The sequence below is a fragment of the Apodemus sylvaticus genome, chromosome 19 (assembly GCF_947179515.1).
Source record: "Apodemus sylvaticus chromosome 19, mApoSyl1.1, whole genome shotgun sequence".
Taxonomy (NCBI): Eukaryota; Metazoa; Chordata; class Mammalia; order Rodentia; family Muridae; genus Apodemus; species Apodemus sylvaticus.
In genome coordinates, this window is record NC_067490.1 from 9,456,295 (window position 1) to 9,468,407 (window position 12,113).

The 12,113-nt window shown below is 54.1% G+C and overlaps 1 protein-coding gene across 1 annotated transcript; it reads left to right on the top strand.

The window, feature by feature from the left end:
• Window positions 1-109: 109 nt before the first annotated feature.
• Window positions 110-7,785, top strand: Gatd3 (glutamine amidotransferase class 1 domain containing 3). Its single transcript, XM_052164258.1, has 6 exons — window positions 110-288; window positions 459-511; window positions 913-1,026; window positions 2,242-2,361; window positions 5,101-5,193; window positions 6,320-7,785. The coding sequence occupies exons 1-6, from the start codon at window positions 154-156 to the stop codon at window positions 6,525-6,527; spliced, it is 723 nt and encodes a 240-aa protein (XP_052020218.1). The 5' UTR covers window positions 110-153; the 3' UTR covers window positions 6,528-7,785.
• The last annotated feature ends 4,328 nt before the right edge of the window (window positions 7,786-12,113 follow it).

Here is a 12,113-nt window from a genome sequence, read left to right on the forward strand (position 1 = left end):
GGTGTCCCTCGCGCCGTCAGTCACTGCGCAGGCGCGGCCCCACCCACCGGCCCTCAGAGAGCTGTGTGCTGCGCGCTCCTCCATTGGCCAGGAGCGATTCTGCCCTACTGCGCATGCTCTCCTGATACTGCTGTAGCTGTCTTGCCCTTCGCGATGGCTGCCGTCAGGGTTCTGGTGGCTCCGAGGCTGGCTTCTGCGCTCCTGCCGCTCGCAGGATGCCACCGGGTTCCTTCTCAGCGCGCAGCCCTTCACAGCTCTGCACCGCGAACCGGGGCCAGGGTGGCGTTGGTGAGTGCAGGCCAGATTCGCAGGCCAAGTGCCTCTCTTTGCACGATCCCCGCAGCCTGGGGTCGACCAATGCCCGCCCAAGGTCGGCCCTTGTAGGGTTCAGCCTCCCCCTTCCCTTGGTAATGTCGAGTTGGGTTCTCTCGACCCTGTCAGTGCCTCTCTTCGTGCAGGTGCTGTCGGGCTGCGGAGTCTATGACGGAACCGAGATCCATGAGGCCTCAGCGTAAGTCCTCAGAGTACTGTAAACACTCCCTTGGTTTAAAAGGCAGAAATGGCCAGCGCGTAACCAAATGCAATGGGTTCACATCATGATAAGTCCAAAGCCCAAATTAGCACAGCCAAGGCATAAAAGATGCCACCCGGGCCCTGGGTGAAGGCAGAATGCCTGCGGAGTCAAGAACCATCACTGCCCATCAGTCAGTAAAAGGATACCTGCCTGCCTGTTGTGGTTGCACGCTCACCTTGCAGAGGTCTGTAAGTGGTAGGAGCCGTGGCTTCGTAAAAGCAACAAGGTGTCCTATAAACTAGGGATTCCCAGCACTTAGTGAAAGTCCACTTGTGAAATCATCTTGAGGCTGGAGGACACATTTGGAAATGATGTCTTTGTGGATTTTCTCCACATAGGATCCTGGTGCACCTGAGCCGAGGCGGGGCTGAGGTCCAGATCTTTGCTCCTGATGTCCCTCAGATGCACGTGATCGACCACACCAAGGGGGAGCCCTTGGAGAGGGAAAGCAGGTATGGGTAAAGGACCTTGCAAGAGCCCTGTTCCCATGTGCAGCTCCTATACTGTAGCCTTCCTGATTATGTGATCAAGGATGTATATCCCTCAGGGCAGGAGAGACGGCTCAGTGGTTAAGAGCACTGACTGCTCTTCCAGAGATCCTGAGTTCAAATCCCAGCAACCACATGGTAGCTCACAACCATCCATAATGAGATCTGACGCCCTCTTCTGGTGTGTCTGAAGACAGCTACAGTGTACTTACATGTAATAATAAATAAATCTTTAAAAAACAACGTAAAAAAGCCGGGCGGTGGTGGCGTACGCCGGTAATCCCAGCACTTAGGAGGCAGAGGCAGCCGGATTTCTGAGTTCGAGGCCAGCCTGGTCTACGGAGTGAGTACAGGACAGCCAGGGCTACACGGAGAAACCCTGTCTCAAAAAAAAAAAAACAAACAAAAAAGAAAGACTGTCCTGGAACTCACTCTGTAGACCAGACTAGCATCGAACTCAGAGTTCCACCTGCCTCTGCCTCCCAAGTGCTAGGATAAAAGGCATCACCACACTGCATCAGGGCTTTTTTGTTTTGTTTTTTTTTTGAGACAAAATCTGTTTGTCCCTAAAAGGCCTGGAACTCACTATCTATATAGACCAGGCTGGCCTTGAATTCATAGAGATTCATTTGTCTCTGCCTCCAAATTGTTGGGATCAAAGGCATATGACTCTATACCCAGCACAACTACATGTCTTATCTGAGGCCTGGTTGCAGGGTGGGGGCTAAGACTGGAAAGGTAAGAGAGGGAAACTGCAGTTTCACTGCCAAGGCTGTCTTTGAGGATTTCCTTCTCTGTCCAGAACCCTGGTCCCTTAATCTGTCCCCTTCCTGCTGTTGTACAATCCCTTATGAGGTTGCATCGTATAGCTAATGTTCAGGTGGCTTCAGGCATCCTGAAAAGTGGATTCCAAGGCAACCCCTCCCTGGTGTGGAGTCCTGGATTCTGCCTATTGTGGGCCTCCAGTTCCTGCTGACCCCAGCCTGCAATGCCAGTTGTACTTGTAGGACACTAGAATGCTGTCACTATCTCCAGGTGTGGCCCCAGTGTGCTAACTGGGAAGCCCTCAGTCTCCACACAATAGCATGCTCACCTGAAGCCATGAGCCAGTATCAGGGTGAGCCCGCAGCATCGCCCTGTTTACATGTTGATCCTTCTTGTGTTGTCTGCTCTTTCCAGGAACGTTTTGACAGAGTCGGCAAGGATTGCCCGAGGCAAGATCACCAACCTGGCTCAGCTCAGTGCCGCTAACCATGATGCTGCCATTTTCCCTGGAGGCTTTGGAGCTGCCAAAAACCTGTGCGTGTCCAAGAGTAAGGGTTTAGACCACATGTAACACCTGCTCTTTTACAAGGGGTGGGCTGGGGACACTTTAGCAAGATCAGCAGGGTGGTCTTTGCTTCCTCCTCTGAGCCTCCCAGTGCCTGGAAGCTGGCTGGGTGGGCTGGGTGGGCCGGGTGGGCCTGGTGTTCTGACCTCCGTGCTGGACTCAGGTCCCAGCAAACTCTACCTGCTTGTCCTTGCAAGTATCAGCTCTCACACAGAGCTGCTGTTACTCTGTGCGGCTGTGAGGAGGGAGAATGGCCCCCATAGGCTCAGATGTTCCAATGCTTGGTCCTTGGTTGGTGGAACAGTTTTGGAAGGATTAGGAGGTGTGGCATCATTGGAGGAGGTGTGTCACTGGGGGTGGGCCTTGAGGTTTCAGAAGTGAACATTAGGTCCAGTCAGTCTCAGTGTGTGTGTGTCTGTGTGTGTGTGTCCCTCCCTCCTTCCCTCTCCACCCCTCCCTCCAACTTGTGGATCAGATGTAAGCTCTCAGCTCCTGCCCCACTGCCGTGCATGCCTGCCTGCCTGCCTGCCTGCCCGCCCGCTGCCATGCTTCCCGCCATGGACTGTTCCCCTGAATCCATGAAATGCCTTCTTACCCAGGTCACTTTGGTCACATTGTCTCTGCTTCACAGCAGTGGAGCTATAGGTAGAAGGCCCTCTCACAACTGCGTGCCAACACAGCTCCTGTCGGTTCTTTCTTGACTATTCATGGAAGTCTTCGTGGTACCGTCCTCAGCAGGACCCTGCCTGAGAGGCGCTCACCCAGCTGCTTGTGGAGGGAGAGCCTTGAGCAGGCTCTGCGGCATCCCCAAGGCATTCCACCGAGTGTCCTGCTTGCCGAAGAGAGAGACATGGGGCTTCCTGCTCTGAAGTGTCACCAATCTGCCTTTCTTGGTCTGAACCCTCTGACTAGTTTGCAGTGCCATCAAAATGTCTCTTCTCAGATTCTGCACACCTCCAGCCCCTTTGGTAGCACCCACCCACTCCCCATCCTGAAACTAGCGCAGCCGGCAGTGCCAGCCCTAACGGAGTCGTGTGCGGCCCATCCTCATAACGGCATGGCAGGGCATGGTGTCGCCGGATTCTCCCTTCTATTGGGATGCCTGTTAACCTGGAAGGCTAAGCCGTGCTTGTCACTTCCGCCTGTCAGCTCCTGCCTGGCGGAAGCCACATCTGCCTGCACGGCTGCCTTGTTCACTTAGGAGCTGGGCTCAGGTCAGGGGTCTGAGAGGTCCTCGGGGTCGAGTCTCTGGCATTTAAGGAGTGTGTGAGCTTCTGCTCCTGTGTCTGAGCCCACTGAGCCCTGTGGGGAAGCCGCCATCTTCGTTCTTTGTGACCTTTTCAGAAGAATGGCAGGTCCTCGTTCATGGGCTGCTGTTGAACCCGTGAGACCATCGTCCTCATTGGTGGTGGCTGCTGTCACTGAACGGTAGCAGCGCATGTGGCAGCTGGTGTCTGAGCCTTAGTGTACACATGCAGGGAAGGGTGGCTGAGGTTCAGCAGGGACAAGGCAGTGGATGGCTGGCTTATGAGCCTGGGGCCTGGCAGGTGATGGGTTTCGTGCGTGCATGCGTCGGGGTGGGGTGGGGTGGGGTGGGTGAGTAGTGTCGGTGGGTTCCAGTGGGAAGCCGGTAGGTTGTCCCAGGCACTGCGGCTGGCCTTGTGTGTCTTCTAGAGAAGCCCCAGCGTGTGGCCGCGGTCATCACTGCTGGCTGGCACTGTGCTCTTGCTTTGCCTGATGTTCTTACCTGTGGTGTGCAGCTGGCTTGAGAACTGTCTGGCCGTGGCGTGGACTCCACATGGTGTCCAGGTGCTCCGAGCCATACTGCTTACCGCTCTGGTGGCTCAGGTGACTTGCTTGGTGCTTGGTTTTAACAGTGTCAGAGAAAGAGAGAGAGGGGGAGACAGAGACAGAGAGATCGATTAAAGGGTGAAAGGATTTGGCAAGTCTGGTTGACAGAAGTCAGCGCCCGGTGGTGAACCTGGTCCCTCCGTGCCAGACCTACCTGCAGGCCGCAGCACAGGAAGGAGGGCTGCATTCCCGCAGAAAGGCATTCTCTAGGGGTAGGTGATGTCCGCCTGGACTGCCCTGGTGGCCTTCACACTCCCTGGAAGAGGAGGGAGACAAGGCAGACACTCATTTGCCACCGTCAGTGTGCTAATGGCTGCTGCTCTGAAGCTAACTGTGTTTCTTTTTCCAGAACCCTCTTTTTGAGGTCTTGTTTTTTGTTTTTTTTTAAGTGCCCTACTAAAAATACATTTTTTTTATTCGATATATTCTTTATTTACATCTCAAATGATTTCCCCTTTTCTGGCTCCCCACTCCCCGAAAGTCCCATAAGCCCTCTTCCCTCCCCCTGTTCCCCCATCTACCCCTCCCACTTCCCTGTTCTGGTATTCCCCTACACTGCTGCACTGAGCCTTTCAAATGATGTCCAAGAACAGAGGAGTGGCCCCTGGTTCTGGTCTTGTTTTTGTTTTGCTGCCCCTGGACTCTGAAGGCAGAGTGCAGTCCCAGACTGCCCACCGTCCCCTTGCCTCCCCGCTGCTGACGGACTGGAGAATGAGAAGCTAGATAAGCCATTATGCATTCAGCGCGATAGCAGGCTGTCCGCCTGACCGGTGGCCACACCGTGGGCAGCTCTGGTGTGTGGTGGGCCACTCAGATTGTGGGGACACTGATGAGTACAGCCTCTCCTCTCGTGGCAGGAGCACGTTCGCCGTGGACGGGAAGGACTGCAAGGTTAACAAGGAGGTAGAGCGGGTCCTGAAGGAGTTCCACGGGGCCAGGAAGCCCATTGGGTAGGTGCCGCGCCGGGTTCAAGAGGGTGGCAGAAGTCTGTGCGAGCTCCCGACGCACTCTGCCTGCTCTTAGTGTGGCAGCGGCACCGCGCTGGAGCCCAGTAAGACCAGCGGCGGCCTGTGAAGACTGGCGGCTTGGGAGCGTGTGTGTGTGTGTGTGTGTGTGTGATGGCTGCAGTGGGGCGGGATTGGCCCCAAGGTGGGGCAGCCCTGTGAGGCCAGCCAGTGGCTCGGAGCTGGAACAGTGGGCACAGCTGCCCACCTCCTGGGTGACGGGCAGCTCACTCTTTTCTGTTGTTTTTTAGTCTTCCTGTGTAGCTTTGACTGGCCTGGTACTTGCTATACAGACCAGGCTGGCCTTGAACTCACAGAGATCCGTCCACGTCCTGAGTGCTGGGATTGTCACCCGTGCCACCATGCCGAAGCAGGGCAGCTCCCGTCTGAGGGTGTGGTACAGGTTGGGGGTCACGCAGGCTCTTTCTTGCACTCCGGATGACTTGTGCCGGACACTCTAGAGCAGCGGGTCCCACCCTTCCCCGTGCCGTGCCTCTCAGACAGTCCCTCGTGTTGTGCTGACCCCGAATCATAAGATTACTTCCCTGCTACCGCAGAACTGTAACTTTGCTACTTTTAAGATCTGACATGGAAGAAATCTGAATTGTGACTTTCTGTGAAAGGGTTGTTCAGCACACACCCCCGAGGACGCGGGACACAGGTTGAGAACCATTGGTCTAAGCAGTGGCCAGCCAGGTGGCAGTGTAGAATTTGGCTTCCCTGGTCCCTCACCTTCTCCATAGCTATCTCTGCCCAGAGCAGCTCAAGTCCTGATGCCTGACTGCCCAGTGTCATGCCTGAGGCAAGACTCCCGAACCTTACTGTCTGGGGACTGGACAATTCTCAGTCCTCCCTCTCAGTGTGTGCACTGTGCTCACACACTCAGTCCTCCCTCTCAGTGTGTGCACTGTGCTCACACACTCAGTCTTCCCTCTCAGGGTGCGCTGTGCTCACACTCAGTTCTCCCTTTCAGTCACACTGAGTCCTCCCTCTCAGTGTGTGCACTGTGCTCACACACGCAGTCCTCCTTCTCAGTGTGCGCTGTGCTCACACAACTCCTCTGATGTTTCAGGTTATGCTGCATCGCTCCTGTCCTCGCAGCCAAAGTGATCAAAGGTGTGGAGGTCACCGTGGGCCACGAGCAAGAGGAGGGTGGCAAGTGGCCTTATGCTGGAACCGCGGAAGCCATCAAAGCCCTGGGTGCCAAGCACTGTGTGAAGGGTGTGACCATATCCTTTCTGGCAGCTGGGCGGCGTCTTTGGTATCAGGTAGCACTGTAGGCTTACCTAATGAGGTCATTTGGTCACCTAGGGTATCGTGGCAGGCAGCCAGCCCTTCAGCAGTCATATTTGCTGGTCTTCAAGGGAACCCCTGGGCAGGAGGACAGGGCCAGCCGGTGTCATGGGGCGTGGCTAGCTTGGCATGCCACAGGCGGGCTTCTCACTCCTGAGGACAATCTGTGTGCCTGCACCCCTTAGACCTGTCAGCCCTGAATCAGCCTGTGAGGAGTACAGGCTAGGGGTAGTGACCGTAGGATGGAACTAGAGCAGCGTGGGGTGGTGGGCGGGGCTCCTGGCTCTAGTGGCCCTCAGTTTCCACAGCTGGAGCCGCCTAGAGTGAGTTCTACACTCCCATGTGGGGCTAGCATGCAGGCCGTCATCAGACCCTGTTCCACCCCCAGATCACAGTTTCTTCCTCCTGATGAGAACCTGTGAGTCAGAAGCTAGCTCCTCTTACAGTGGGTGCAGACCTGTCGGTGTGACTACTCAGTCCTTCCTCTCAGTCACACTGAGTCCTCCCCTCCCTCGTGCAGCAGAGGACCTGCAGGACTGAGGGTGGGTGGGCAGGGCTCCTCCTGTGCGGTGCCCGTGGTCCTGCCTAGTGCTAGATTTTCCCTAACATCTACTCACGAAGCTCATGTCGACCAGAAAAACAAGGTGGTCACCACCCCAGCCTTCATGTGTGAGACCGCACTCCACCACATCCATGATGGGATTGGGGCCATGGTGAAGAAGGTGCTGGAACTCACGGGAAAGTAACGCCCTGGACCACACTTGGCCTCCGCTGCTGTGGCGTGCTCAGCCTGTGTGTGCTCTGCTCAGCCAGGACATGGGAGCTGCTTTTCTACTAGAAGCATAGACACTTTCTGCCTGAAGGATGAGCTTTGCCCGTTTGTCAGGCCTGCACTTCTACCAGCAGGAAGCTCAGAGACCCTCCACGGCCCGGAGTAGCAGCAGGAGCTTCGTCCAGGGGCTTGCCTCACTGTGTGTCCCCGTTGGGAGGTCTGAGCACCTTTTGCAAAGCCTGGTTGATGGACTCATGGTCTACGAACCTAGGTCTGATGGATTGGGGTACTAAAGCTTTGAAAGAAGAAAGCAGTTTAGGTTCTAAATGTCTGATAATCAGAGGTGCCTTGTTTATGGATAAAGAAAAGCTCTCTGATCCAGAGTAAACACCGCTAACTAAAGCCAGGGGAATTCTGTAGTAGGTCCCTGTAGCCACGGAATAAACTCTTTTCCACGATGGGAACTGCTTTCAGCCATGTCTCAGGCCTTGTGAAACTAGTGACTGGTACCCCATAGCATGAGGTGTCGATGAGTTTTCAGGAAGGGGGAATCACCAACTGTGGGCCCCTGGAAGGGCCTGCTGGTTGGGTCTGGGAAGTTGCCCCAGGCTGTGAGATTGTAACCTGGGTAAAGAAGGACAGTAGAAGACAGCAGTGCCTGGTGGTCCCACAGGTCTGTGCACACCCTCCTCTGTCCCAGTGCGTTCTCTCCTGGAGGGCCAGGGAGCCTGAGGGTGCCTCGGCCTTGCTGGCAGTGACTACTACAACACTGGGCTCCTTTAGCTCAGTTATGGCAGATGCTGGGCACACACAGGATTAGGCCAGGCAGGAAGCCTCCATAGCTAGATCTCCCAACGTGTGCACACACACACACACACACACACACACACACACACACACATACGGACACCACAGTACAGAAACTGGCCTACAAGCCGTAAAGAAAATGCCTCTTGCTGCTTTTAAAGACTGGTTTCTCCAGGGGCTCTGGGCCTCTTACCAGGACAGAGCATGCGTGTATAGCATGCACACATGGTACCTGAACTGCTGGCCAGATAACCCTACTTCTGGAGAACCTGAAGAGCTCGCTCCTAACTAAGGGAGGAAAGCCAGGCTTGCCCTTCGCTCAGCAGTGGACCTATTGAAGCCTCGTGTGTGCGTCCAACCTCAGTGAGTTTCCACAGTGAACTGTAGAGGCAGCACAGCCCCACCCCATCCCACCCAATACACAAAGCGCCTGCTCTAATCCTCCCAAGGCCATCCAGGGGACAGCTCCTGCCCTGTGATGTGTGTGGCTCTGTCAGATCTGACAGCACAACCTTCCCCATCCACCTGCCGAGAGGTCAGTCACCTCTCCCCTCTGGCTGATTTTTGATGCCCGACTTGTGCCTTTTCTTTGGCGAGAGACTTAGAAATTCTTCGTTTGGTAAGCAGCACCCGTGGGCTGTTTATCCTGCCCCCTTCTCCTCAGGGGTCTGGTGGGCAGGCGTGCTCCGGTTTACTTCTGGGGAGGAAGCATCCACCTCATCACAAAGCCACATCCTTCCCTGGCAGACCAGAAGCCGCTCACTCACTTGCCGTGCCGAGCTAGCCAGGCAGAAAAGAGCACACTGGCCTCCAAGCACCCCACAGGGTGATGGTACCCCTAGAACCGTGCCCGCTTCAGGCCCTCCCAGGTGGCCTGGGTGTGCTTAGAGGTTGCAGGAGTGTAAGGTGCCCGAGCGGAACCCAGGTTTAGGAATGGCCGCTGCCTGGATTTTGACCTTTCTCAGGTCTGCCTCATGCCACAGGAAGCTGAGAGGGAAGTGAACCCAGGAGTGACCTCAAGGGGAAGGTCAGTACTGTGAGCTGCCAGTGCTGCACCGTGAACATCTCCCCTAGCTTCCCAGAGGTGACCAAGTGTGACCAGCACACTGCCCTTGCCCAGAGAGTCACCAGTGTAAATCACATCCCCGTGGTGTTGGCCTGGACCGCCCCAACTTGACAGGCTACGGAGACCGCAGGCGCACTTAGTTGAGGCCAGATGGAACCATGCTGGACTCTTGTTTTGGGGCGGTTGGAAAGCCCTCAGCGGGGCCTGGTGCAAGAGGTTAGCTGTTGACTGCTGGAAATGGTTGAGTCCCCACTGTGCCACGCACGGGCCTTGGCAAGACCATGATCCCTGCCCTCGTAGATCTAGTATGGGCTTGTTGGCAGAGAGCCTGGGGGTGTGAGCGGGCACATGGACAGGGAGGTCAGAGACCAACCCGAGAAGAAGCAAGCCAGGGTGGGGGTGTGCCCACATAGCCAGAGACAAGTCCACACGGCCCGTTAGCAAGGCTGTAGTTTTAGCTACCACCACCAGGGGGCGCAGCAGACCAGCCTTGGAGCCTTCTGCACGTTCCCAGAGCTGACCGAGGCCAAGGGACTGCTGAGCTGCCGGCTGCCTACACCCTACACCTTACGGCCTTCAGAAACTCTCCTGGGACCCTCAATGCCCCTGCCTTCCAGGTCCACTTCACAGGCAGCTCCGTCTAAGCCAGCAAGTCTCAAGATGGAGGTGTGCTAAGTTAGTTCCCAGTGGAGCACCCGCCTCTTCCTCTCTCCCTCTACTCCTTTCGGGACCCTTGCAGCTCAGCCCTGGAACCCTGATTAGGGGTGATGAAGGAAGAAAGGACAGACGCACATAGAGGAAAGTCCGGGCCCAGTGTGGGTGTGCACACTTTGATAGAGGGCGTCTACAGCAGCCTGATACCTCATCACGTCTATTAGGAACGGGCAGGGTTAGCTAGCCTCAGCAGGAGATCTCTGTGGGCGGGCAATCTCCGGCTATAAACACCTGGAGGAGGAAGCCACATTTGCTAGTTTTTGTACAGTCCGATCAATCATTCATCAACGCTCATATGTGGACTTCAAAAAGAGCTTTGCCAACCTCGAGTTGAAGTGTGAGTGATGGGTCCGTAGTCAAGAGAGGGTGGTAACTGGACTCAAATGGAAAGGGTCCTGGGTGGAGTCCTCGGGAAGCCCCTCCCTCAGGGGCGGAATCCTGAGGGTTTGTATTGTTGATAAGGCCAAAGCTTCCACCCCGCAGGAATGGCCAGGTTGTGTACCTGAAATCCCAGCACTCAGAGGCAATCAAGAGAATCAATCGCCAGGCAGTGGTGGTGCGTGCCTTAAATTCCAGCACTTGGGAGGCAGAGGCAGGCGGATTTCAAGGCCAGCCTGGTCTACAGAGTGAGTTCCAGGACAGCCAGGGCTACATAAAATAATAAATTTTAATTTGATTTCCTGTCTTGGAAATAAAAAAAAAAATCAGAAATTACAGGTCATGCCCTGCTGCATAGCGAGCTGGAGGCCAGTCTGGACTATAAGAGACTGTCTCAAAAAAAAAAAAAAAATCTAGTTTTCATCTTCTGTGATTAACTGGGGCTTTCCAAGTTTTGCATTTTATATTTAGGTTTGTGATCCTATTTGAGCTAATGTAAATGGTGACAAACCCCGGTTATATTCTTGTTTTTTTTTTTTCTTTGTTTTCATGTATATGGTGGGGCTTATTATTTTTTATTTATTTTATGTATGTATTTATTATTTTATGTGCATTAGTGTTTTACCTCCATGTATGTCTGTGTGAGGGAGTTAGATCCCCTGGAACTGGAGTAGCAGACAGTTGTGAACTGCCATGTGGGTGCTGGGAATTGAGTCCTGGGTCTTCTGGAAGAGCAGCCTGTTCTCCTAACCTGCAGAGCCATCTCTCCAACCCCGTAGTTGGTAGTTTAAATGATTTATGTTGCCCGTAGTCTCAGGTATTTTGTCCCTAGCTGTTGTTGGTGTTTAGGGGAGATAATAGAACCTTTAGAAGAGGCCACCTTGCAGGGGGAAGTCCATCCCGCTTTGAGGGATCAAAGCCCATTTCCTCAGCCTCAGCCTCAGCCCATTTCCTGTTTTCTCCACCTTCTGAGTGTGGATGCAGAGACCAGCCAGTCTCCTGCTCTGGCTGCCTACTGTCCTGCCTTCCCCTCTGGACTGATGAGCCAAAATAAACTTTCTTATAAGGGGAGGGACAAACGGGGAAGGCGTTGTGAGGGTGGGACTGAGAGGAGAGGGAATCCGGCTTCATTCCTGATGGAAAGTAAATTAATGAAAGAAAAGTGTTCAAAGAGTGTCACAGTGTTATATCGAGAAACAAAATGAAGTAACTTATGTAGCTATCCACAAACTTTTGGAAAAATCTCCTCTGCCTCCCTGCGCTGCCTCCAGCCCATTGTCACAGTCAGCTGGCATTTACCAGGGTCTCCCAGTCGGTGGCAGTCACAGCTCCACTGTTTCAACTAGACTTGAGGCAAGTCTCTACCTCAGGTCCTGTTGCTCCTCCAGTTTCGGTTTCCTTCTTTGGCAACACTGTAAGATGTTTCAGTACACACCTCAGAAGAGTTAGTTGTAAAATAACCTCCGGGGTTCCAGCTGGGGTGGTGCCAAGTTCACAGATGTGTCAGCAGGATCCTCACCTTGACAACACAGCCACCACTGCCTTTGTGACCTTAAGCGTGGATTAACTCAATTTCCTTAGAGTTTGGGTTTTGTTTTTTTCCACCAGAATTATGTGGAGTTGTTTTTTTTTTTTTCATGAATCTTGTACATATTTTGTTAGATTTATATCTGTCTCATTCTGTAGGTGGAGTCAGTGTTGCTGTGTTTTAAACTTTGAATTCCAGCTCCTTGTTGTTGGCCTAGAGGAAAACAATTGACTTTATATTCTGTAACTTTCCTATGGTGCTTATTAGTTCCAGGAGGGGTGTGTGTGTGGGTGTGTGTGTATGTGGGT

What these genes read in the sequence shown, in the direction of transcription:
- Gatd3 (XM_052164258.1), top strand. Translation starts at nt 154, where the DNA reads ATGGCTGCCGTCAGGGTTCTGGTGGCTCCGAGGCTGGCTTCTGCGCTC. An exon ending in CCGGGGCCAGGGTGGCGTTG is followed by an intron (nt 289 to 458) that starts GTGAGTGCAGGC and finishes CTCTTCGTGCAG; the next exon opens with GTGCTGTCGGGCTGCGGAGT. An exon ending in GAGATCCATGAGGCCTCAGC is followed by an intron (nt 512 to 912) that starts GTAAGTCCTCAG and finishes TTCTCCACATAG; the next exon opens with GATCCTGGTGCACCTGAGCC.